Here is a 27,956-nt window from a genome sequence, read left to right on the forward strand (position 1 = left end):
CTTGTGCATGTTTGCCATTGTGAGGAGTACTTTGTCACACCAGCAGATAGTTTGGTTCTCTTTCAATAAAATCAGCATACAATGTTTTACTTAGGTGCATTTCATACAGCAGCCATGCTCTTTTCATCATGTTGTCGACTAAATATGGTGACGGCATTTCATTGATAGGTTCTCTTAGTGGTGTCTCATTGCAACTCCTGTACTCTTGTAGTCATTACCGTTTCATAATTTTACTAAGGGGCACTGCAACGCTTTTTGAATGAGGTAAGAAACCATTCCCGATCTAGAAGCAATGCTGCGTAAACATGTGAGCAAAATATTACTCCGCTGCACGGGGTGAGGAACCTAGAATCTTGCGCAATAGATTGCTTACTACTATCGTGTCGCTTTTTGGGCCTCCTATATTTTTTGCCTATGTGATGTCAGCGCTGGCATTGCAGTGAACGCAACAGACCACGAGTGGCAGCCATTGGGCATTTGTTTATGACGATAAGTTACTCACGAGCACACCCCTCCAGATCTTTTAGGAAACAGGGAAGCAGTGGTTGTTAACGCATCCTGCCCATCCCCTTACTGGCTCTTTTGTTGCTCTTGAGCACCTGTGTCAGATGCTAAGCTAAGCTGCCAAGGGTTACCACAAGTGCATCGTAAAGAAGAAGAAAAGGAATGCAAGGTTCAGGCCATTGCTATTGGCGGCATCCCATTGGAGAGGAACTGATGAGTTGAAGGGGAATGGTAAAAGTAAACATTGCCAGTTTCAACTAAGATACAAAGGGTGCACTTCTGAAAAATTTATTCAGGAATACCGTATAAGCTCGCGTAAGGGCTGCAGTTTTCACATTTTGGATGTGAATTTTGAAGCGTGACACATAATTGAATATTAACTCTTTCCTGGGGAAAATACAGTGGAACCTCAATTATACGTCCCTCGGTCATGCAACGACCCGCATTTTAAGACGAATTGGTTGGGTCCCGGCCAAACCCCCATGGAAATAATGCATTAAAACCTCGATTAAACGATGCAATTTTATGCCGACCACGCCTCGTACGACGTCTCTCTGGTACCGTCCCGAGAAAAAAAAAAAAAAAAAACCCAAGCAGACACAAGCTGGCACGTGAGTTCTCTGCAGCTGGCTGATAATGGGTGTATGTGCTTTAATGTATTTATCCGAACCTAACACGACCGCGATTGTAACGCAAGGGGCAACTTTCTAGTCACACGAAATGAAAAAAATAGAACCGCGAATGGTAACGCGAGACAAGCGGAAAAAGAAATGGTGCCTTTATTCACAGAACCGCTATTTGGAAACTAGTTCTCTTCGCTCATCACCATCGTCTGAAGAGGAGACAGGGCTTTCCTTGGGCGGTAATCTTGGGCGATCACTTTCGCAAATTTTCGTGGGGCTCGGCAGTGAAAGCGTCCCCGACAAGTGTTTCTGGCGCTGTCCTAAGTTCACTATCAGCGCCAAGAGAGCTGTCAGCCATATAAAGGGTTCGTTGCCGGCACATCTCGCAAAAGCAAAACTATCTCCAAAAGTGATCGCCCGAGAATCAAGTCATCTTCTGTGCCGTCGAGCTTGTTCGAGACTTCAGTACTTCTTAAAAGACCGCACAACCATTTCATTCGGGGTCAGTACCAGGCTACTTCTAGCCTTTCCGACTGGCCTTGCATTTAAAGAGGGCCTGCTGCTGGTCCTGCCATCCAAGAATCGTCGACTCGCTGACATTGAGACACCAAGCCACAGCGAACTTTCCCAGTTTCTCGGCCATCAAAATTGCTCGTCTCTCGAAGCGGCCGTCATACAGAAAGCGCTGCATCGTTATAATGTCGCGAATGAACGAAGTCGAACCGCAAAAGGCCGTAGGTATTGCAGCTTCGTAACCGGTCACAAGCACAGTGAAAACAGCGTCGATTCCAGCCATGGAGGAAGGAAAAAGTTACGAGAGAACATGACGTCACGCAGCCAGCCTTGCCAAGCGAACGCTCCGTGACGCCAGCTCTTTGCGCCTTTGCCTTTGCTCAGTGTCGGCCCAACACGTGACCTCTTGGGTTGAGATCATGGAGCAAGAATTGAGATTTCTTGAGACGTTTGGAGCCTGGTGGTATTTTAATCAATGCGAACTTGTTCATGGGCCCTGCTGCAGCGCTGCATGCAGAGCAGGAGCCCTGAAATTTACCGCGCATTCAGACGCGACTATCACGTGTTGGGCCGACACGCTTGGCTTCAGTCGCGTTGCACGATGCTCCCTCCTAATGTTTTCCTTCCTCCATGATTCCAACCACAAACAAGTTCTGCCTTCGGTCGACTTGTCTATTGATTGGATCGAGATGTAAAGTTACAGGTTGCCAACGTAACGCTAAAAATCGCGGGATTTAGAATATTTCTTTTAAAATGTTCAATTTTGCCGTTATTCGAATGTAATGGCATTGGGGAGTTTGAGCAAGTGAAAATCATGGAAAAACACTCGTGTGACAATCGAATAAATACGGATATTTTTTACTAATTTAATCAGCCTTCCTTGGAGCAGTGCAGGTGCGTGCCGTGGGCTTATTCAAGCAGTCTGTACCCATCTTTTGGGCAAGACTGAGCGTCACTGCCTATATTCTTCGTTTTTCAATTATAAGACGCCCAGATTATACAACGGTTTTGCGTGGTTCCCTCAAAGTTGTATAATTGGGGTTCCACTGTAAGTGTTTTTTTTGTAGGTTACGTAAGATTTTATTTTCTGAAGGAACTACTGCACTCAATATTTTATGTAATACTTAAACAAAAAGCAGAATGAATGCACTTTTCACACATAGAAGATTTATTGACGAGATGCATGTCATAAAAAAGATATAAATTGCCAAAATCAAGATTGTGGGATAACATTAAACAAAGTTTGTAAAGACACGCTTGCATCTACTAAGAAAAAAAAATGTTACGAAAATTATGACATATACAAAATGTATTGCGGTCTAATAGGTAATCAAGAGGTTCACCCCCCCCCCCCCCTCCCCCCTCGGAAGTTTGCCCATTGGCATAAATGGTTAAATATATAAATGTAGGCTAGTTTTGACAATCCACATCAGTAGTATGCGATGGTTGGTACCATGGAGCCAAGACTCATAGTTCAGTGGTCTCGTGGGATGAAGGCTCGCTGTTTGCAGGTAGCGCCATCAGATCTGGTTTAGGCCAGGGCATGTCCACAATAGGTGCTTGATTGTAGCCGCGGACACTGGAGCTGAACAATACTGGCGGGTATCCCCAAATGGTCCAGGAAGATGTTGTGACCAAGCATAAGTGACTGATAGGGTTTTTGATGCGAGTATGAGCACGAGTGGGTGCTGGCATGTGTGAATGGAAGCTACTGTGAATGCAAGTGAGCGTTGGTGAACATGACTGTAAGAACGTGAGTGAGTGCCGACGAGTGTTGAGTATGCACAAGTATGAGTGAGTGCATAGTCTACAAAAATGTTAGTGAGTGTTCACTTAATCTGCCAACCTGTGCTGAAATGTCATTCACTAAAATTTTATATTTGTAAAGATTTCTAGAACACGGTTGCCTGTTGCCTGTTGCAGATTCGGCATACTCATGTCCAGGACAGTGAAGCTGGTGGCATTACTCAACAGATTGGTGCTACCATGGTTCCTTAGATGCCATCAAGGAACAATGCAAGATGGTCAAAGAGGTACTCCTTGTCAGGCAATGTTCCTTTTTTTTTTTTTTTCAAAGATTTGGTTGCAACTGAGCCAAATAGTGGGAGTTCAGATTTTTCGCTAGCTCGCTAAGAACAGTTTGCCAGTTAAAAAAGAAATTATCATTTTGCAAATTAGTGAACTCTTGAAAGCAGCAATGTAAAAATGTGATTTAGTATTAAGTTCTAGAAATAGCATTCACCGTTCTGATAGCCTGTCTATGTCTAATACAATTCAAATGAAATAAAAGCCTCTGGCAGCTCCTACCCCTCTTGAAGAGCCGTCAGGCAGTGCCTGTTTTCTGTTTCTCTCCCTCTCTCAGTTTTCAAACAAGCCATTGAAGATTCCTGGCCTCCTAATTATTGACACTCCCGGTCACGAGTCGTTCAGGTAATTATTGCATTTTATAATCACCTTTTTTTTTTACATTTAATATTTTGGATTTTGTTTGTGTTTCGGCATACAATTTGGAGACTGGCATGTTGAAGCTGGTGATAGTCCTAGCATTCCTACAAAACAGACGCCTCTAGCACTGGTGGACTTCAACTCAACTTGTGTCCAAGAGTAATAAAAATTTAATTAGCGCAATCTTGTTAAGTGATTGCTCACTATGACTTCTTTCGCACGTAGCGTCTTTCTTCTCATGTAATCGAGCCAAAGCGGTGGCATTGTGCTGACTCTAGTTTTGTATTTTGCAATTTTTTTTTTGTGTGTGTGTGTGACATGAAAACTGTTGTTGCCGTTCTAGCAACCTGCGTTCGCGTGGCTCTTCACTGTGTGACATGGCAATCCTAGTGGTCGACCTGATGCATGGCCTGGAACCACAGACCATTGAGTCACTAAACATGCTGCGCTCTCGCAAGACACCGTTTGTCGTGGCACTGAACAAGGTGGACCGTCTGTACGACTGGAAGGGCAACCGCAACAAGGACATCACGGACGTGCTCAAGGCCCAGTCGCGAAACACGCGTCTCGAATTTGAGGAGCGCACTCGCGAGGTCGTCCTACAGTTTGCTGAACAGGTATGCTATAAACTCTTTTATGAGTGCTGAAAATGGCCTTGAGATATCGGCATCTGGCACATGTGTAAATGTAGTTGTTCTCCAGTGTGTTATGTCAGTCACCCAGCCTCACAACCGACGTTATGGGGCAGCTAGCACCGCTGAGCTCTTTCACAAACAATGTTTGGTGCAGAGTGGTGTAACTATAGCAGTTGGTTTGATTTATTACAAATTTTAAGATTAGGGTTTGGATTTATTAACTTTGACTGCACCCAAGTGGCTTGGGTACAGTGAGCAACAGCTTTGCAAGTTCCTTATGGAAGCAAGAAAGAACTGATAAATAATGTGCGCGGTAATGTGGCATGTGTGGACAACTTTTGTCTTGAAGGCTTGTCAGATTCAAGACTACTTAAAACGAGTAACAGCGCAAGAAACAGAGTAGGCAGAAGGAAACAGAAGAAGTGCGGACCAGCACTTTGTCCATTTCCTTCTATCTGTCCTGTTTCTTGCGGTGTTACTTGTTTTAATTTCAACATGTGCCAAGCAGCCTAAGTTAACTAGCATTCTGTTGCAGTTCAAGACTACTGTTAGTAAATCAAGATGACAGACAAAAGTAATTGGGAAACTGGGGCAAAAAAAAGTTAGGAAAACTCAGACCTCTTATGTGCCTGAACTGCTTACATTTTTGGCTGTATAATGTGCTGTAGTTCTTGCTAGTTTAGGACCAGTAGTACCAGTTGGGAAAATAGAGTTGAACCTTATTGATGTTATAATGTGCTGTATTTCTTGCTAGTTTGTACCAGTAGTACCAGTTGGGAAAATAGAGTTGAACCTTATTGATGTTGTTTTGTTATATATAATATCAATGGGGTTCAACACTTCGTAGCAATATGTTTCTTAGGTGGCCAAGGGAAAAATAACACATGATCCGGGTAAATGGTACATCCGATAACACTTGCGGCAGCACTATAGATGAAGCAAAAAACTACTCTCACATAAGGTTTTACTTGAATTTGAACAGAAAGCAAACTATTGAAAACCTGAGAAGTGGCCATTCTCAGCGTTTACATGCGGCAGTAAGCTAGGAGCCACCGGCAGTGATTCGCCGTCGCAGTTTTTGGATGCAACTACTGGGGAGGCAGAATTTACGAATATAAAGCTAATACAGTAGACTTCTGTTAATTCGACTCCGGTTAATTTGATTTATCTAGGTTAATTTGATCTCGACTGAAGATCCCAGCTGGTGCCCATACTTCTCTGTGGGCCCAAGCTTCCGTTGTTTCAATCTCAAAATTGGCCTTCACCAGACAATTTAAACTTGACTGGTCAGCTTCGCCGCAATACAGCCGTGTTATGCAGTGAATGGAAAGGTGTCACTGTCGAGGGACATAGCATGCCTTTTTTAATTGTAGAGGCGAGCACGTGTCTCCGGTAATAGCACGAGCACCTAGACGCCCAATAAGCACGCTGGCAGCCATTCAGAGCATGTTTCTAACGTTGGGTGTGGCGATTTGAGTCTTCATTTCACCTGCCATGTGTGTTTGATATATGAGACAATTAACTGGGCCTAGTACATGTTCCTTAATTATATGCACACGAACACGCTGTGCACCGAAAAGCTGAGAAAAACCCTCAGTGTTTTGGGAAAGCTAGCGAAAAGGAATGTGGCAAGATGAAAAAGCTCCGAAAGTTAAGGGGACGTTTAAAGCCAACAAAAGTGTGGTGATCTGTCTAAAAGGCCTGCCAGTAAAAATATTAGGTGTCTCGGTACTCGGGCTGTGACCAGAGACTGCACATGTGCTTGTGTAAATTAAGGAACACGTGCTATGTCCCGAAACAGTGGCACCTTTTATTTCTTGGTATGCTTAACCACATAACACGGCTGTATCCCGGTGAAGCTAACTTTAAAGCAAAGTGAATGAACAGCGTGTTTCAGCGTTTTTTCTGCCTTTTGTTTAATTCGACCAGTTTCATTGATTGTGTCAGGAACGAATTGATGGAAGTCGACTGTATACATGACCTTATGGAAAATAAGCGGGGCCAGTGCTTTGGGGCATGAAAGCCTGCAGAATGAAACAAATAGGCACATATTATTGAAGTTCTACTGTAATTACTGAACTCTAGTTTGGAACAAAACAGAGAGAGGAAAGATTAACTGTGCTAAATATGGTTTTTCCTGCTTGTCTTTCCAGGGTCTCAATGCTGCTCTGTTCCATGAGAACAAGGACTTGAAATCCTTTGTCTCCCTGGTGCCGACCTCTGCTCTGAGCGGCGATGGCATGGGCAACCTCATCAGCCTTATTGTGGACCTCACGCAGAACATGATGGCCAAGCGCATTGCCTTCTCCGAGGAACTCCAGGCCACCGTGCTAGAGGTTTGTGGACTGACATCAAACAGCCTATATATAAGATATATACATAGAAATAGTGAAAGCCATGAAAATTGGGTTAGACTGTACAGCCTATTGCACACCTGCCAACTTTCCAAAAGGTTTTGTAAATCTTATGAATTTGGGCTCGTTTTACGAATGTTGCATGAATATTTACACAAAAATGAATTCTGTCTGCGAAAAAGTTTCGCTGGTCAGTCTCTGAACCTTCCGTTGGAAGCCTGGTGGAGGTGAAAGGATGCAAGAGATGCACTTTGAGCAAGTTTATACAGGCAAGTTCCTAAAGCAGGCAAAATTGGCAGCCGCAAAGTCACTCAAAATGTCACTGTGATCTAAAAACAATGTGTTGCTTGTCATTATTTGCTCGAAGTTTGCTGCTGTTTGTGTGCTCTGTCTAAAAGTAAATCATTGTTGATAAAGTGTGTATCTATCCCTGAAAAGGCATGTGCTGAGGGCAAGCTTTAAAAAGTTCATCCTATTCCGTTTCTACACGGTGTAGTGGCTATGACGTTGGGCTACTAAGCCCAAGGGCGCGAGATATAATCCAGGCCGCGGCGGCCACATTTCGATGGGGGTGAAATGCAAAACTCCTGACTGTTGTGCAGACAGGCGTGTATGTCAGACAGGCATAGTACGAGCGATAGCTGGTCGAGCGCTCCACTAATCTAAGCCTGCCGCTCAATGCACTAGCAGATCGGCATCATAGCAAAACCCAGGGCTTGCGCACTAGAAGCTTATTGTTTCGTTTTCTATGGGTACAACGCTTTGTTACCGAAGTTTTATCCTTCGTTTGGGTTCGTTTTAAGGGGGATATGGTGATTAGAGCTATCCTAACCTATTTTTGACCCAAGCTTGATAAATGTTGGCATGCTTGTTTAGTTTCTTCTTCTGATCCCAAAAATGCAGTTATTTTGTCTTTATGTTAATTATTTCATCACATAATTAAGAAAACAATGTCTTTTGTTCTTACTACAATAGACAAATAACAGCCACACGAAAATATACAAATGACATGGATCAATAGCAGAAAGCACGAGACTCACAACATAGGAAGCACTTTTATGATTGGGTCAATATTTCTTACTTTATAGTACACTGAACTCTATTGTTCTGAACATGGCCATGCATTTGGTCAAACAAAAGACCAATTTAAAAACTTGAAACAAAAAAAACTTGAAAAATACTTGCTATGTTGTGTGCTCGAAACATCCAGCTTCATGCTGCTAAAAGAATTATTATTTTATCTGTGATAGCTACTGATGTATCACAGTAAATGTATTGCTGGGTGTGCAAAATTAGTATTTTGCAAAAATGAAGAAAACAAACTGATCTCCCATGCTATAGTATTATAACTAATATATTATGGTTTAAATATCGACATATGAGATAAGAAACTTGGTAGATCAAGAGAATAATAGATGCAGTATCCGAAAATGCAATTTTACAAAGCTCGATCTTGTTTGGTAATTTTTAGGCCTAAAGACCCATGTCCTCCTTAAGTTTGTTTTATCAGTACAGCGGTGTCGAATTATGACGAGTACACTCAATGACATGCTGCTTCTGAGATCCGGCTCAGTGCCTTGACTTAAGGCACTGAGCATGATCTGAGAATTCAGAATTCACTTATTGAGAAAAATTAATGCCATGTTTCTTTCGTTACTTTGCTTCGAAAATTTTTGCATGCGAACCAAAATCGTTATGAACCGTTACGGAGCATTTCTTTTCCGTTCCGGAGCAGAATCAGAATGGAACTTTCTTCAGTGGAACGAAACTAAAACCAGAACGAAAAGCCTTTCGTTCCGACAACCTGGATTCTAGTGCTTGCCAAGGCAATCTTAGTGTGGCAATGCATTCATGTAGTGTAGGCTAAACTGGCGCAAGAATGGCACAAGAGAAATGGGAGAGGGCGTTCTTCTGCAGTGTGACATTATTAAGTTAATAATTATATTCTTATTCAAGTACAAGTAAAATAATTGGCTTTTAGCGAGATCATTATTTTGGTCTTTCTGATCTGGTGTTTGTCTCGACCATGAATGGCTTCCTTTTCTGGGAGCTTTATGGCTCATTGGGGGCAAAATATTTTGCAGGTAAAAGCTATCCCCGGCTTGGGCACAACCATCGACGTGATTCTGGTGAATGGGACTCTCCGCGAGGGTGACACCATGGTGCTTGCTGGCCACGAGGGCCCGTTCACGACTCCCATCCGGTCATTGCTCATGCCACAGCCGATGAAAGAGTTGCGGGTGAAGAACCCCTACCAAGAGTACAAGGAAGTGAAGGGTGCCCAGGGAGTGAAAATTGCTGCTAAAGATCTGGACAAGGCCATAGCTGGACTACAGGTCCTGGTCGCCAAGCATCCGGATGAGGTTGAAGTGCTCAAGGTATGGAGATACTTGTGCTCAAGCATATCTTCTGGAATAGCTACCTTTGCCAGTACAGATAAACTAACCTATAACGAGCGTGACAGTTTCACAAGAAATTATTGTAACTTTATCAGTTAATAGCTTATATTTTAGCTAGTCATACCAGGAATAACATGCGGAAAGCAGGAATAATGCAGCCTTTTACACTATGCCACCACTGATTAAATGCTGCTTAAGGGGGGACGCGGCTTTCGCATCGCGAAAAATGGCTAAAACGATTTTTTGAAAATCACATTTTCAGTTTCTGTAACTCATATTCTATCTGATTCCGAAATATCATCACTGAAAACCAAGTAGAAGTGCTCTAAAAAAATTGTTATATCAGCCAAGGTGCCGAAAAATTGCGCGGAAATCGCGAAAAAACGGCGTTTTTCAAGCCACGATATCTCCGGAACGGCGCAGCCGAGCGCCGCCATCTTGGTCTCGTTGGAAAGCGCGTTTCTCCGTCTTCAAATCTGCCGCTTCAGCTATCTCCTCCATACAGAAAAAAGCACACAAAAAGCGAATGATTGAAGGTCGTGCCGGAGCCACCGATTGGCCACGCCCGCCATGTGACTCCAGCGCGGTTCGCCATTGGTCCGGTGCTCGCTCCGTGATGGCGTCGTCTGCTCCGCTTGTTGCGGTCTCCTCGCGAGCTCCGGACAGTTTCCATAATCTCGACGAGTGTTAAAGCGGGCGCTACGCGGACATCGCAGTAGCGTGGCCGAATCCGCTTTTTGTGGACGTCTCAGACCCGCGGCTAGGCATTCCGAGCATCGGTGACGCGGACTTCGCGACCGAGCTTCGGGCACGGAATGCTCGGAAACGCGGCTAAGCCTTTTGCACGTTGGCGTCTCCGACTCGGCGATGAAGCACATCGCGCGCGGACTTCTCGGATTCTTGCCTAAGCATTTCGCGCGTCGGCACCTCGGACTGTGTGACTAAGCTAATCGAGCATCGACTCGTCGAGCCCGCGGCTAGGCATTTCGCGCGTCGGCACATCGCTCATCGAGTGTCGACTCCTCGAGCCCGCGGTTAGGCAATTCGCGTGTCGGCACATCGCTAATCGAGTGTCGACACCTCGAGCGTCTATTCCTCGAATCCGCGGCTAGGCGTTTCACGCGTCGGCACCTCGGACTGCGCGATTGAGCTTACCGAGTGTTTGGACCCGCGACCAGGCATTTCGCGCATCGGCACCTCGGACTGCGCGACCAAGCTCGTCGAGCGTCTATTCCGCGGACCCGCGACGAGGCATTTCGCACATCGGCACCTCGAACCCGCGACTTGGCACATCGCGCGCCGACTCTATTATCGTAATGCCACGATATCTCGTAACAATACCTATCATACCACCCCTTTAATTCATAAAGAGAACCTCATCATGAGCTATATTCACTAGGCCACTTGGGCTGGCACAGACACCTGGCTGCAGAAGTGAGGCATGATACAAAAGTACAGGCTGGAAAGCACCTAGCAGCTGCATTGCTGCCTATCTATCAGTGGCTCTCCTAACCTCCATAGCCATTGTCAATGGAAGATGATTCAGAAGCCTGCTGAGAGCCTTCATTCAGTAACATGGTCGATTCTACCAAAAGAAAACAATGCCTCACTGACTGCACTAGAGGCTGCTATCAATGAGGCAGTCTGCAGATACAACTCTAGAACTACTGTATATTTATGCCCACATAGTTCTGCACCTCACTTGGTTTGAAAACCCAGGCACCATGCTCTTAGTAGAGCAGCAGTAAAGAATGCCATACAAACATGAAAAAGGCAGAACGAAGGCTCAGCAGACCAGAGGCCACATGTCCAAGAAGCCCCACGTCACAAAACACATCAAAGATTACAACTTTGGTGCGTTTTAGAGAACTGAAGAGAAGGTGCAACTTTGAGAGCCGTTTTCTCAAAACTGTTTTTTCGCCTTTCTGCTCAGTTTCTGGAGCTGATTTCTTCGTTACCGTTTAGCCTATTTTGATTCTGTTTTTTTTGTCGCGTTCCTTGGACTACAGTGCAGGTCGAGACAGTCTCGCATTTTTATCTTGACTTTTTATAAATTTATGGCATGGCTATTCGTTCACCCCGAAAGTGTGCTTGGTGCGAAGGTAACTTGAAAAATGAGTATCTAAAAAATTCGTGTTGCGAAAAAAAAAAGTAAGACTGTCACGACCTTCAGCACGCATTGAGCTATGCAGTCAATACTCAACGAGCCTTCCATCATGTCTTTTAAGCTCCCTAGGCCCTCCAGAAAGTTCAAGAGAGAAAAATTCTGCTCAATAAAATGTTCTCAAGGTATCACTCTGAAACTTTTATGGAAGTATCAGGGAGACATCCTAAACATTTGTGCCAATTTTCATCAAAATCCATGAAGAAATCAGGAAGTTGATTTTCAAAGCCACGTCCCCCCTTAATTTTGCACTTCACTGCCTCAGACAGGCTCTTCAATATTGTTAAGGTAGTTTACGTACTTGCATGCAAGCCTGCCAGAGTGCAGCATGTACAGCTGCCAGAAATGTGCATGCATTGTGTACAGTAGAGTGTGTTTCTGTGTGTTCTAAAAGATTTGTTTTATACTCTCTTTAAACTCATGTGTGAAAGAAATGACCCTGAGCTACTTGACTGTTTCCAAAGCACCTAAGGAAGTTCCTTGCACCATTTTATACAGTGGAATCTCGTTGATGCGATCTTCACAGGAACTGGAAAATAAAGCGTGTCATCCGAAAATCGTATTATCGGGAAAAGAAAAAGAAACGTATTATCCCGAAAAACTTATTACAGTATGCAGAATCGTATCAATGAGATTACACTGTACCATTCTGCACTCTCTCGTCTGCATTGAAGTGTATTGAGGATTCTTAAAGATAGTAGCTTTGGCATTCAACGTGTTTTATTCTAAACTGAAATAACAAGCTTCTTTTTTCACTTTTGCTTTTTAGGAAGAAGTTGCTCGTGCATTGAAGGAGGTGATGAGTGGCTTCAAGCTGGCTGAACGAGGTGTCTACGTCCAAGCATCAACACTAGGTTCTTTAGAAGCTTTACTTGAGTTTCTTAGGGTTTCTAAAATTCCAGTGAGTACACTTGTTTGTATTGTGGGAGTCTGCACCGCCTTTGCACATTATTTCTCAGGTTACATTGTACATTCATTATTTTGTTTTCTTGCAGTATTCTGGCATCAGGATAGGTCCTGTTGTCAAAAAGGATGTTATGAAGGCTTCTATCATGTTGGAACATGATAACCAGTAAGTCTATTGAATACCTATTGAAAAGAAATGAATACCTTGTGGAAAGACGAGAGGAAAGCGAAAGTCCCTGCACTGCTTACATCTGGCATGTCTGGATGCCTAGATATCACTCAAGCTGTAGGATGATAGTAATAACAGTAAAATAAAGCACTCGAATTCGTTGATTTTACGAATACATTATGTTTACTCTTGTTCCGTGTCTGACGATGCGTGAATCCTTTCGTTGCTGCCCAGGTACGCTGTGATCTTGGCCTTTGACGTGAAGATAGAACGAGACGCGCAAGAGCTGGCCGATTCACTCGGGGTGAAGATTTTCCAGGCTGACATCATTTACCACTTGTTCGACAAGTTCACTGCCCACAGAGAAGAGCTCCGCCAGAAGAAGCGTGAGGAGTTCAAGTCCGTAGCCGTGTTCCCCTGCCGGCTGCGCATTCTGCCCCAGTTTGTGTTCAACTCCCGTGACCCCATCGTTGTTGGTGTGTCCGTTGAGGCTGGCATCGTCAAGGAAGGCACGCCGCTCTGCGTCCCCTCCAAGGAAGTGAGTGCATATTCATCATCATAAGCAGCCAAATTGCCTGTGAAGACACCTGTTCCCCCTTTCTCTCTCTCTCTCTCTTTTTTACACCTGTTTTTTAACGCTTGCTGATTGTGAAAATAAGCTTTCCTGACTTCTTTTTTTTTTTTTTTTTTCAATACAACCATTCTATCATTTCAAACAGTACATTCAAATACTTGCATTTTAGACGCATTAATGAAAGAAATACGAGCTAGCAACACAGCCTGCCAAGATAACGAAATGTCGCCGGGATAACGAAATGCACAGCTCGCTGTCAAAGTGCGTGCGAAATGTACACTAGCAATTGAAATCTGCATCAGCCGGAGCTCTTCATGTGTGCACATGGCAGCAGTAATTAGTTGCACCACCAGTTATTCCTCTTTTCACTTCCTTCTTTTGCTTTTAGTTTTGCGCAGCAAAATACGGTGCTGCAGCTATTTGAAGCTCCAATCTCTCCTATTTAGGATGGTACCAATAGGGAGGCATTGCGTCAACCGGAAGTCATGCCATTCACGGTGCCATGGCACCTCTTGAAGCCTAATTTTCTACCTGATTTTGTCAACATTACTCTAGAAAAGTCAGATTTTATCATTTTCTACTTTAGATTAATATTTCCCCACATGATAATAGAACACCTGGGGATCACAAAAAAAAAAAAAAAAATACAATCGGAGACTGACCAAATAGACCATTTTATTTGCTGAGTCTCCCCTCAAAGAGGTGGGTGATCAAACGGATTGGTGGGTGTTAAACCATAGGCAGGGGGCGGTATTTCGCCCACCGCCCACAGCATTCAACAATAATGCTCAAGTCCTAAGCTGCTTAACATGGCATGGTCATGGAAAATTGTTCTGTGGGTCTTACATTCTGCATACAGTGGAACCCCTGCTCTTACGTTCCCAGGTGCTGCGTTTTGCTGGCTGTTGTTTTCGGCCGGTCCCGGCATAGTTCCCATAAGACCCAATGCATTGGTAACCCTGCTGTTGCGTTGCAACAGGCATCAACTGCGTAGTGCACGGCTGCGCGGGCCGTATCTTGACAGCAATCTACGTTGAGGGCAGAGTCTAGGCATTGTAGGTGCGTCGACGGCTCGTAGCTTTGTGCGTGCTTTGTGTTCTCAGCGCTCAGTTTGCGTTGAAGCGGTAGACAGCATGAAGGTCACATCGCTCGCTGGTGCTGCCGCCCTTCCTCACGCCAGCGTTTTGACAGCGTGTCCGCGCTTATCGAATGTGATGTGTTCATGTTTGCCTGTGCGCGCTGACATGCTTGTTAATGCAGTTGATAAGCGAATGTTTACAAGTTGATATGGACGATAAAACTACTATCCTTACTTTGTATAGCTGTCTACTAATTTGCTATCGCAGTCAATGCTTCGGCTTTCGTGCGAAACTGTGACTTTTTTTTTCACACGTAAGAATTAAAATAAAATTGTTTGCAGTTCACCACTACTCTCATTTCTCAATTTTTCCTGTTTCTCGGCTCTTGCGTTTCCTGGCTCTTGCATTCTTTTTTTTTTTTTTTACGATCCCGTGAAAAACGCATCAGCAGGGTTCTACTGTTTTACTGTGTTGGTGTCGTCATCCTAACCCATGCTTATTATGCACATTTGTCTGCACATGCTTGTATTTCTGTGTATGCTTCGGGGAAATATTTTTTCTTTTGCCTGCTCTTTGCTGAAGCTACAGCCACATCTGAGCGATGATATCTCTGCCATTGCAGTTCCTGGATATTGGCATAGTGACCACCATCGAAGTAAACCACAAGACTATCGAGTCTGCCCGCAAAGGCCAAGAAGTGTGCATCAAAATTGAGCCCCTTGGTGGAGAGGCGCCGAAGATGTATGGCCGACACTTCGACCACACCGACTTCCTTGTTAGCAAGGTAACTAGGCAATTATATGCATGACTATATTTCTTCTCAGTAGATGCATGCAACAGTGTAGAGGCTACGAACACTTCTAGCCAATTGGGAGGGCGAGTGCTATTTAGAATGTGTACGTCTGCACCCTGCTGGCATTGCAATAACGCCGACTCCGCCTTTGTCATGGTCGCCGATGGCATCGAAGTGTGGAAAGTACAGCAAGGGTCAAGTGTTTCGTAATACTGTTTCCCGAAAGTCAGTTTCACCGCAGTACAGCGGTGTTATGCGGTCAAGCGTACGCAATGTACTGCGGTGAAGCATATCAAGAGTGGAAAGGGGGCCACTGTCACGGAAAACAGTGTGTATTCATTAATTATACACGCATGCACTCACTGTCTGCACTCACTGTCTCCTGTCACAGTATGAGCACCTATATGCCTGATAAGTGTACTAGCGGGCCTTCAGAGCTGTTTCGGACGTGCCTGTGGCGCTTCGAGCCATTGGGGGCAATAAAATATAGGCATTCATTTTTTGGACATTCTCGTGGCCCCTAGGGTGTCCGAAAAATTAGACGTTGACTGTACATCAAATCTATGGGGCTAGTAGCGGTTCCACTAGGCTGTCCGAATTATCGGTCGGCGGCTGTACCATGATTGGATGAAATGCATAGATTTTTTCAGCCATGTAATGGCAGCGCTGTTTGTCACGTTTACTGTGAAACAAAGTGCACATCTTGTTTTGCCATAGCAGGGACAGATGGAACAAAGTTCTCTTTCACTGAGATAGTTATCTCTTCGGTACCACTTTCACAAATGTTACATTAAGCAGAAAGTCCCTGTAGTTCCTTCAATTGTGTAAATGACACAATAGGTAGAAGGGAGACCAAGGCTTCATAGCATGCCACTTTGTCAACGAATGTTTGTCTTTCTAATTCACACCTGCGCAGATATCACGTGCATCAATAGACGCCTGCAAGGAGTACTTCAGAGACGACCTCGTCAAAACGGACTGGCAGCTCATGGTAGAACTGAAGAAGTTGTTCCAGATTCTATGATCACTGTGGAATGACATATGCACACTCAAGGCACCTGCCCATCGTCTCCATCTCAGCTGGCTGATGAGCGCTCAAGACGACGAGAAGAAAGTGTGAAAAAAGACTCGTAGGGACTGCCGCCTGCCGCCAGCATCATTGCTGTGTGGCAGTTGTGATTTCTGAAGTGGCCAAAGGGACCGTTCTTTGTTTCGGCTTACAGCAGCAGTGACTGTGACTGTAACTAGTGTGCAGTTGAAATTAAGAGTACACCCCGATTGCCTCTCGTGCCGATGCAGGCGTCGCATTGCAGCGTGCAACGGCACGAGTTTGCAGCGCACAATGGCCCGAGTTGTTGGCTGCAAGTGGTGTGAAAGACTAGTTGCAGCAGAGAGAATGGTGAGTGTAGGTCGATCACGACTTACCGTATGCAAGGTGCGAGACTTAACGAGACAATTGTTCTTGCACACTGTTTGTTGCACTTTTTGTATAACAGCCACACATAGCTCGCTGTTGCTGATGCATTCACCTGGGTGGGTAAGAGGCATAGCCATGCATATTTATGAAAAGCCCGGGATACCTTTTTATTGGGATGGTTTCTTATTTCCTTTTTTTACCTAATTTAAATGCTTAAGGCTTTCTTGTTGATGCGCAAGTTATGTTCTCACCACTGGAAATGTAACAGAACTTTAGAAAAGTGGGGGGTGGGAAAGAAAAAAATGCTTTGCTGCAACAGAGGCTGTCACATTATCTCACGTCGTTGAAATGGAGGGAAAGAAGCAGGATCATATTGTCTCGTCTTAGCCCGAATATTTTTGTTAAGTCTTATGTTACATGACCGTTGTTGTGGCCACTAAAAAAAATCTGACATTTGGAATTTTTTATCTCGAAACATTTAAATGGGAAGTATACATTTCTGCAGTATTCACTGTTTCCATGCTGTTCTCGTTTTGTCTACACTGGCTGAACAGAATTGTGGCCCAACAGCCTTTTTTTTTCTTTTTGTCATTGTGAAGTGTAGTGCTTGTCCACATTGTGGTCTGCAATGCTAAGGCCCATGTTCAGAAACCATTTGCAATTTAGGACACGGATTTTAATCTAATGTAGTTGAAAGGCAGAGCTAGTGCTCACATTACGCTTGTACCGGCATTGTTTCCTGGTTCACTGTGGAATTTCGTACAGCAAAACATTTTTATAAACCCTGTTTGGTGTAGAAGGAAGTGAGTGCTAAGCTTTTTCTTTTGCTTCATGCTTTTGATTAAAATCGATGATTCAGGAACAATAGCAGTTCAAACAAGGATATTAAATTAAAGATCATTAAGTTTTGTATTGTAAAACAATGTATTGTTTTAATCTGTGCCACTATTAATGAGAAACGGAATGAATTACCAGTCAAAGGAAAATATCAGAACCCTTCAGCTAGTTGTGCAGACATGCAAGAAAACATGTTAAGAAAACTGTTGCTTGAAGGTGACCGATTTGTTTTGCAAGCATGCAAATAAATTATCTCTCGCAAGTTTCTCTGCAAGTTTACTCTTCTACAACTCGGTGTTCTGCTGGTGGATGAACTAATGGCATTATGTTTTTCAACTTGGAGCCCAAAATACACTGTGACTGCCAGTAAACAGCTCTGAAATGCAGGTAATGTTGATGTGGCATGGGCTTAACTAAGGTGAAGCTCAAAGTGGCAATTAAAGCATTATCATTGTTACTATAATTGGGTCTAAGTTCACTGCACACCAAAGATTTCAGATTACCTCTGTCCGGCGTCAACCATAGTTTCTGCTAGGGTGCTGCAATAGACCTTTCTCCGACACGCGAGCGCTTATAGGAAATGTGCATATGCCACCGAGACTGGCATGAAACTGTCGCTTTCCACCTGTGCGATACGAGCACCTGTCGGCAATAATAACAAGCAAGTTTGGCTAGGTGGTGCATATTGTACTGCCCAATTGAAACCAGAAATTCTTGTTTGTCTAGCTACGATGGCCTCTCGCCTCTCAGAGATTCTCGTCCATCTAATGTTTCTGTGTACCACTGCTGTCAAGCCAGCTAAGCTGGGCACCCCCTTCATCTATTTATAGTCCAGTCACCCTTTGGCACTGAAGAATCATGAGTGGCGGCCAAAATTAGGCATAATAAACGTGATTAGGCAATTGAATACTAAACCCAGTGCATTCTCTACAGCACCAGAGGCAACTGTCTGGTAGATTTGGTTTATGGTCTCCCTTATTTGTGCCGTATTTTTTACAAGTGAACACTATTTCACTTTTCAATGCGAGGTAGAGGAGTTCGCTTCAGCTTCTTGCACAATTTCTTAAAGATGAAAAAAAAAAAAACAATTTCGCTCTGTGTTCATTCTGCGGCAATTTAAAGCGGCGCATTTCATAATTATGTCTTGCACCACACCCGGGAGTGAAAATATTAAATTTTTCAATGTGCTCTGCGAAGTTGCGCAGGTACTCCAACAAAGCATATCGCTTAGCTGCAGTCGGTGGTTTAGTGTCTGAATCATGCTTCGTATAGCACATGACCAAAAACGTAAGGAAAAAGCCATACTAAATTTTGATGAAGTACAGCTGGTTAGAATCACTTTCAAAGAATTTCTCTTAGGGAAGCAGCAACCTACTTCATTTGTGACCAATGCGCTCAAATTAAAATACTATTGCAAGCTACACTTCCTAGTTTCGATGGATCGTGGTGCACTAATGCAATATTGGGAGTACCTGGACCATAAATTCGAATCTAGTACGTTTTCTCATGCAAAAGACGAGTATAGGCGGTGTTTTTTTTGTTTTCATGTTTTTACATAGAAATAATACATGTAGCAACCAACTGTTTCCCTAGCTGTTTCTAAAACCCCATGCGCTTCTCTTGTCAGACCGCTCTGGCAGCAGAAGAGCGATAAACAGCTTTTGATTTAGCAAACTATGGTCTCTTGGGCCGTTTAGATGCCGTTCGACAATACGACATTTTGTAAACGAAGTTTCAAACGATGGAGTATGTTTAGTGCAGAGGTTTAGCTGTCCGCAAAAGGACAGCTGCTCGGTGATATCTGCAGTGACTGCATTATTTCTTTAGCATTTCTTTCATAGAGATAGTACAAACGTAAATATTGGTGGGCTTTTGTACTTATGTCGCGAGGAGCATCGAGAAAGAAGCAGCGCCCTCTCTTTGTTTTGGACCCCCACGGCGCGAACGGGTGGCGGGCGCCCAGGCAAGCCTGCTCACTCGACATACTCTTTCCCCATAGTTCACCACGCGCCCACGAGGCATTGTGGGATTGCTGAGAGTGCTATCGGTCAGCTGCCATGCGATTGATGGGCAGTACATGACTTGTCTAATCTTTGTGAGTGTAGCTTCAGAATGTTTGTGGCTTTATTACACTTTATCTGCCTTTATTAATGTGAAGCATTCTTGATGAGCTCGACCCAGTTTTCTGTAATGGCTATCTGGCTGGTGTCTGGCCTTCTTCGTAAAACACGCATGTGGCTTACGTCAAATTTCCTGATATCTACACGCAGCTATCCTAATTCTGAATAATGGATCTGTACACACGAACCATTTGTGTTTGTTGGCTGAAATAAGAGTATTCATTTCAGCATACGTTATGGTTGATTTACATTAGAAAAAGCAGCTATACTTGTGATAGCACGAGGGTCCACTCGAGCACAATCCTGCTCTGCTAGGGTTTCTCCCAGCATGCTCTAGAGACACACTTTGTTCTCGCTCCACTCTAGGCACCTGTGGATTTCTAGAAACGCACATACCCAGTGCCATTGTGTATATGCAACTGGGCAAGTGCCCATACATATATCATGCATATAGATATGTATGTATGTATGTATACATAGACAGACGGACCCATAGGAACAAGTGTTGCAAAAGCATTAACCGTTCACTGCAGAACACTTGCATCATGCATCATTCTCTACAAAACCAAGCATGTTTCGCATTACATAGATGTCAACTGGAGTTGGGTCTGCTTTATTTATTCATACCTCAAGGATCCTGGAGGAACATTAAACGAGGGGTCCAAAACAGTATATGGCTGGCCTAAATTTCCAAGCAATTACATTTTTCTAGATACAGAAGCTATTAAGACTCATGTTAAAATTAAATTATGGGGTTTTACGTGCCAAAACCACCATCTGATTATGAGGCACGCCGTAGTGGGGGACTCCGGAAATTTGGACCACCTGGGATTCTTTAACGTGCACCTAAATCTAAGTACACGGGTGTTTTCGCATTTCGCCCCCATCGAAATGCAGCCGCCGTGGCCGGGAATCGATCCCGTGACCTCGTGCTCAGCAGCCCAACACCATAGCCACTAAGCAACCACGGCGGGTATTAAGACTCATGTGTCCTGGAGGAATATTACATGAGGTGTCCAAATCATTAGTACATGATTGGCCTAAATTTGCAAGCAATTTCATTTTTCTAATGCAGAGGGTAGTAAAACTCTGTGGAAATCGTCGCAACTTTGTTGCATTTATAATGCAATATTTTGTGGAATATATGATCAATTTGCAAAGTCACAAAGTCATTTAAATAAAGCCAGAAAGACAAAGCTTAGGCAAATACATATACCGCTAATTGTTCCCATGCTGGCTCAACTGCCAAGCTTGGAGCTACTGTAGGCACGAATGCCAGATTTCCCTCCCGTAATTTGTAGGAAACCCCATAGCATGAACCAAGTACACTCCTCCTTTATGCCAACCACGCTTTATCAAGAAGTCATGCACTGTGGAAAAAAGATCATTTACATAGCCTTGCGCAAGTGCTGGTCTATGTATCATCCTTTGCCTGGACTACAACTTTCCTGTTCATAAAAATAAAATGAAATTTTACTGTCATTTTCAATAAAAAGATTAATACCGCTCAAGGATATCAAGGATATGCATTACTGAAACAAGCACATTGGCATTATTTGCCTAGGCTCTAACTTTCCTTGTTACAAAAAAAAAAAAAAAATCATTTTGCCGTGAACTTCGAGAAAAAGATTGAAACTGCTGAAAGAGATGCATGCATCACTAAAATAATGTTGCATGGCACACATTGTAAGTGTAATATGTTTCATCCAGGGCATCTGTCTACATGTTCTGTTCATCAGTTTATTAACTTGCAAAGCATTCCTTCATAACTCATATTTGCATTTTTCTAGCCAACGTGCGATGTAGAAGAAAATGACGTGAAAGTAGTATTCTTCAGTGTTGTCTTATTTTTGTGCATTAGCATAGTTTTTTACGCTGGAAACCTTATGTTGGTTAGCTTCCAGGTTAAGCCATCATTTTAAAATGAAGTGTAACTACTCTTTATTAATAAGCAAAAAATTTTCTCCTCAAAGCAAATGCTCGTGAAACACATGCAATCATGGGGAGATGGTGCACAGTCACTAGGCCACAGTGTTGCCACTGTAAAGATTTCGTGCTAGATTTAGCAAATTTGCCTGTTTAGTGACAAATGTTTCAATTTAGCGACTGGCAACTTTTTTTTTTCAGGGACGTGATGAAACAATTGGCAAAATTTTAGAGACATTGAAGTTAGAAAAGTTGCTTCAGAGATAGCCTTCTAGAATGCACTTTATTATTCAGAGGATAGATGTGAATGGCTGTAATTGGCTGTGTGACACTTAGGCTCTATACCATGATGAAGTAATGGTTGCCTTCACAGTATTCACACTGCTCAGAAAATGCATGTTATTGTTTTACGAAACCGATTTGAATATGAACGCTTTTGAATATGAACGCTCGTAGTTCTGCACTTTCACTAAATGCATTCGAATGATAGACATTTACTGACTTTGTTGTGAGACTTAGAATGCAGCAGGTGAATAATTCGATAAATCAACTATATAAAGGCGTATACATAGGAGTGGCTGGGCTCGTTCACGCGAGCCTGAACACATTGTGAACAAGGCTCCCGTACAGGAGGCGAAACGTTTTGTTTGTTTTCCTTTAAAGTTTTATTTCGTGGTCGGTCTTCGCTTTTATTTATTGAGGTCCATCAACACTGCTTCCTTTTGCCTGGGTTTAGGACAACGAAGAGCCGCAGGTAGGAAGGGGCAGCAGTGTAGTACTTGACTTGCATATAGGTCACGTAATTCTCATTGCCGGCGAGAACTAGAAAGTTTTCAGATATGATGTGGACCAAGTGCCTTTGCATGCTAGGAAAATCGTATAGCTTGTGTTTTTTTGAATAGCACTGCAATTGTAACCTCACAACTTGAGGGTGAAAGCCGAATTTCAGCTATCATCGTCCGTGATAGCTGACTAATACACACAGCTGGTAGATTCAGTTTATTTCTCACTCACACAAACCCTAGACAAATGGGAGACTTTTTGGTAAATGATTTACGCCATGCTAGCGTGTATTAAAATGTTCCAAAATGCCTACGTTACCTAAAATTGATTCAGTTTTAGCGAAAATGTTATTGACTTCGCAGCAAAATTTAACGGGAACTTCTACCACAGTCAGTCAGCTAAATTTAGTGATGCTTCAAGCAAGTGCACTTCGGCTTTAGTGTCACTCGCAGGCTGTCGGACAGAAAGGTCTAGTGACACTTGCTGTGGAGTGCACTTGCCAGCGATGGTGTTCGATGTACTTGCGTCGTTGCTGAAGTGCGTAGCCTCGATAGCAGTGCTTCAAGAATATATTAGTAAATGTTCACAGCAGAGTCGGCATTAATTCTAAGATAACTTTTTTGTGATTTTAGAGAGCAATATGTTGCTTGCTTGTATTGGCTCAAAACACATAGACATGTTAATGTGATTATGGTGTTTCTATTTTTGATTGCGATGGTTCTTGCAAACAATCACTTTTTTCATAATAAAACAGTAACCCTTCCTAAAACTGAAAATGCTGAGAATTGTATCGACCCTTATGGCTTCATAGATCATCATTGTCATTAATCCTGAATGACACTTCATTTTGCCTTCCAGGAAGCACTACGCCACCGAAGTGACACTCAGTGAGGCGAAGTGCCCCGACTCGAAGTGTCACTAAATTTGTTCGTTGGACTGGGGTATTAGCTGCTTTTTCGTCTCACTTAAGCGACACACTTCAAAAAATTATGGTAACACTGCTAGGCAGTACTTTCACGAACATCTGAACCAAATGTATATTATTCCTGTATGTGTAGCTAAGAGCTCATCTCGCTCGAAAGACTTGCTGCCCTTTTGTTCAAAACCCCTGCCACATTTTTCATTGTGCTTACAGAAGTGTCATCATGACAACTGGGCAGATTTTTAATGTTGCAAGTAGGAACTGACTGGAAAAAAGTGGGAAATATCATGGACATATGAATGGTTGTAATGAGCATCCCCTTAGGAAACGGACAGTGGCCGCTGCCACCGAACTCGTGTTTACCTTTCTTTTGAGGTTTTTATTGGGCCATAAGATTCATGGCCAACGTTAAGCCATTGGACCTGACATTTATTGCCCTACAATGTAATAACCAATGTGGTGGCGTAATTGGTGGTACAGTCAAGCCCCTGGATACAGTGAACACCTTTGTTGTGCAAAATGTGTTTGAAATATCAGCAGTTAGCTATAATTGGACTTCAAAACATCTTAAAAACTAACTAGTATAAGGAACTGAACAAGGTGTAGAAGGGACACCTTATAAACCAAAATTATGCACATTGTGCTTTAGTATAAATAAATTACTGAAGTAGAGTAACCAGTTGGGCTTGTTGGTTGAACATCGTAGATGGCTACAGCGCGGAACCGCTGTATCCTTCTACGATGTTCAAGTAGTGTCAACCTGATAGTGGCACTCTGCAAGTTTCTCAAGCTGTTGATGTTTTCTTAAATCAAGGTTCTGGCATATACAAGATGTTTTTGCGAGGCTATAGAGACTAAGGCAGTTGATAGCGAGACCCTTAAAGGTGCATTTGTGCTAACAGTGATTTCCTGGTCACACTAGATCGTCACCGGAGCACTCCACATAGTATGCGCGAGTTATAACACCTCCAATATTGCTTCATTGGAGATGTTCTCAGCGACACCTACGCCATAGTCAGGCGCAACAGTTTTTTCATGTTAGCGCGCAGTCGGCAAGGTGTGCATACACCACCTGTGTCCATAAGGCTGAGCTGACGACCCACACTAGATCCTCGTAGATATTCAGCAGAAGCAAGTGCTAGCTTTCTGAAAGCAGCTTAGTCTTGCAGGCTTCCATAAGAGAGACAAATGACCTTGGTTTAAGCAAACATTACAAGACCACCGATGGTAATATGTATCGTCATGGTGCTCACAAACCATTTGTAGAAGGCATCTTTAACATTGTGACCCAGTAATAACACTTTCTCAAATTTGCAGTCGCTGTGTTTGCTCGTTGGAGCCCTTCCTTTTCTCCTTCAGAACGACCCAAATAGACTTTGCTATGCGCTGCACAGCCGCAATTGCCTGCGTGACATAATTATGGCAGCAGAGTATCCACATTTCAGAAGGGGGGGAATTAGCATAGCTTGCACTAGTGGCGCAAGGCTAAAACAACAGCGGAGCTGATCGGCACCTAGAACTACTAAGTCATCCCCAGCATTTTCAGGAATTTATTGAATTGATCGATTATCGATTAGCTATTGATTGGCTATCGCAAGGTATTGGCCACGTATTTGGCCTAGGCTAAGCACCACCAAGTCATCCCCAGCATTTTCTGGAATTTATTGATTTGTCGATTATTGATTAGCTATTGATTGGCTATCGCAAGGTATTAGCCATGTATTTGGGCTAGGCTAAGCACTACCAAGTCAGCTCCAGCATTTTCCGTTATTGATTAATTGATCGATTAGTTGTAGATTGGCTGTCGATTGGCTATCCCAAGATATTGGCCATGTATTTGGGCTAGGCTTAAACACCTTCGCTAGTTCACAGTGGTATGTTCCATTGTGCTTGGACCCTTTCTGTACTACCGCCAGGATCGGCCCACATTTTCTGTTCGCTCTGCACAGACTAACGGTCGGCTTAAACAGCTCTGCTGTTAAAACAAAATATAAAATTCAGGCACTGTGCCGATTGGCTGCATCGTGTGGCATGAATTGCACGCCCATCTGCCTTTGCAGGCCTCATCAAGACACTGGCTCCTTCCATTTGTTGTAATCGAACTGAGCAGGGCATAGGGTTGTTATAAGTGGACAGTTCTCCGATTCCTAGCAAAGCTTTTTGGGTGTTGGTAAACTGTTCGTAGTAGTAGCTGAAAATTCGTTTTAGACGGGATCTTTACAAGTGGGCTTGACTGACTAATTAAGTGAAACCTCACTCATACGTTTTAAGAAATAACACAAGAAGAAACGTCCTAACCAGGAAGACTTATAACCTGAAGTCATTAAAAATTTGGCAAAGCATTGTGCAAATCGTTTTAGCATGAACGCCAATGCACGCAGAGCTTCTAGTGAGGCCTGAGCAGCCCGAGCCGTGCATTGTCTTTTTTGCAACTTTGGTAAGCTTACATTTGCAATCCAAACTTGGCCTGGGTCAGCAGCTTCTTCGGGCAGGGTATTTTGATGGGAAGTTTTGATGTGCCCACTCGGCGACAATCGCTGTGGCCACAGACGCCAACACGCGCCCAGTGAGAGCGGCCCGAGACGCACATCGTCATTTTTCCATTGTAGTGTTTTGAGACAGTGATGGGAATCCGAAACGAATTCGAGGTGGTGACGCTGGATTACGATGCCTGCAGAGCGAAACATGACGCTCACTTGGCGTAGCCTGCAGCAGGGAACGGCGGTGCATTTGGGTTATCCCGTATTAAAAGCGTGCAGTATGCTTCAAACGTCACTACGCCACACGCGCTGTGAACTAGAAACGTGAAGATTCTTATCACAATAGGGTAGGCGGCGATAGCTGTGAATGCGGCATGCGGTGACCTGCGAGGAGATTTTCTGGTACCAGAAGAGGAAACCGAGTGCGTGCTGGCATTTTCACTTTAGACGAGCGGGTGAGTACTGCGGGGAAGCTGCCGTAACAGGCACTTCATTATACCGCCCTTGATCGCGCGTGCCTCGCGCCTTTTCTTGTTCACATAGAATTTAGCTGCTGGAAAACAAATGATCACAGTTTGGCAATGTACTGAACGTTGGTGCCAAAAGATCGTGTCTTCTCTTTCTGGGGTTTTACGTGCCAAAACCAGTTCTGATTATGAGGCACGCCGTAGTGAAGGGCTCCGGATTAATTTTGACCACCTGGGGTTCTTCAACATGCACTACAACACAAGCACACGGGCGTTTTTGCATTTCGCCTCCATCGGAATGCGGCCGCCGCAGCCGGGATTCGATCCCGCGACTTCGTGCGCAACACCTTAGCTGACTGAGCGACCGTGGTGGGTGCCAACAGATCCGTGTTTTCCAGGAACTGTTAACCAGTAAAAAAGGAACTGTTGGGGTTATTTCTTGTGTTCTCGATTGTGAACATTGGCACCGGGAAGTTGTATGAAACGAGATTGTATCAACAAGGTAATGCACCGTGCTACGTAGATGTGCTGCATGACGTTGGGTTATACCAAATTAATACAAAAGCTCTGCTTAACTCTTAGCAGAGCATGGTGGACATTGTTCCATGTGCACCCAATGGCACAGCTTTAAGTACATACTAATTGGAAAACTAAAAAACAAAATTGGGCTCCGATCCACGCTGTGAAAGTGGTTGGCCAGCGAAGCTGTACACGTGGTAAAACGTATAACCTGATCTGATAGACCACTGCGACGTAGCCTTGAACTAGTATCTTGTCGAGTCTAGAGCACGACGTCATTGTGCATATTGACGTTGCTGTTCCTTTCATCGCTCATCATATTCGTGCTGCTCTTCAGGCGTCCCAACTGTGCGTGGCTTGCTTTGGTCAGGAACCGCTGCGTCCTGCCTAGCCCGAGCGCGATCAATGAAGTTGTGCATACTGACGTTGCTGTTCCCGTCGCCGCTTTGGGAGTATTAACTATGTGTGGCCTTTCTATAGCACTATCACAACACAAAAGAAATCAGTTGCTAGGCGGGTTCTTGTACATATGAAAGTGTAGTGACATCACTGCCTGCCTCGCATCCTACAGTTGCCGCTTCCCGGCAACTGCAGCTTATGCAACTGTAATCTTTACCGGGAAACGCTTGCGGTGAATGCTATGTGCGAAGGCAAGCTTTCTGGTACTGTTTTTTTTTTTTTCCCCCGGAAAGCCGGTGCGCCGCCGCTGCCGCAGATGTGAGCACCACGTGGTGTTGCTGCAAGGAACCAAGCAGTGCACACCTTCCGCTGTGAATGATTGAATTGTACGTATATCGACAGACGAAATACCGGGATCCAGCTTCGATGCAAATGGTGGGGAAGGTTTCCAGGGCATGGAAGTGGCAGCATTTGGGTGCTGATAACTATGATAATACTATAAGGTCCATTAAAAAAACTTTGTTGGGAATGAGAAGATGCCTTTTAATACTGCACTCCACACTATGCATAATAGGTGATGCAGGGCAACTTTAAAGCATCCACTTGTGTTAGCTACCAGCTGCGGTAGCTCAGTGGCTATGGCATTGAGCTGCTCAGCTGGAGGTTGCAAGTTCGATCCCAGTCATGGTGACTGCATTTTGATGGGGATGAAAAGCAAAACGCTCATGTACTTATATTTAGGGGCACGTTGAAGAACTCAAAGTGGTCAAATTTAATCCAGAGACCCCCTCCCCCCCTACAGCGTGCCTCAGAATCAGATCGTGGTTTTGGCATGTAAAATCCCAGAATCTATTTTTTAAAGCGAAGCTTTACATGGCTAGGCGAAATCGCCTGTCCACAGAAAACTAACATCATCAGCATTGGCTTG

At 43.9% G+C, this 27,956-nt stretch overlaps 1 protein-coding gene across 1 annotated transcript in view; it reads left to right on the plus strand.

Moving 5' to 3' along the window:
• Nucleotides 1-17,677, plus strand: part of LOC119449718 (eukaryotic translation initiation factor 5B-like) — a 36,103-nt gene extending 18,426 nt beyond the window's left edge. The window contains 11 exon segments of the mRNA XM_037712955.2: nucleotides 3,564-3,633; nucleotides 3,636-3,673; nucleotides 4,003-4,070; nucleotides 4,429-4,702; nucleotides 6,874-7,056; nucleotides 9,159-9,452; nucleotides 12,407-12,538; nucleotides 12,633-12,709; nucleotides 12,947-13,250; nucleotides 14,988-15,149; nucleotides 16,075-17,677. Coding sequence (XP_037568883.1) covers nucleotides 3,564-3,633; nucleotides 3,636-3,673; nucleotides 4,003-4,070; nucleotides 4,429-4,702; nucleotides 6,874-7,056; nucleotides 9,159-9,452; nucleotides 12,407-12,538; nucleotides 12,633-12,709; nucleotides 12,947-13,250; nucleotides 14,988-15,149; nucleotides 16,075-16,182 — 1,710 coding nt within the window. The 3' untranslated portion in view covers nucleotides 16,183-17,677.
• Nucleotides 17,678-27,956: the final 10,279 nt, after the last annotated feature.

Source organism: Dermacentor silvarum, chromosome 4 (genome assembly GCF_013339745.2).
Source record: "Dermacentor silvarum isolate Dsil-2018 chromosome 4, BIME_Dsil_1.4, whole genome shotgun sequence".
In the NCBI taxonomy this organism is placed as follows: domain Eukaryota; kingdom Metazoa; phylum Arthropoda; class Arachnida; order Ixodida; family Ixodidae; genus Dermacentor; species Dermacentor silvarum.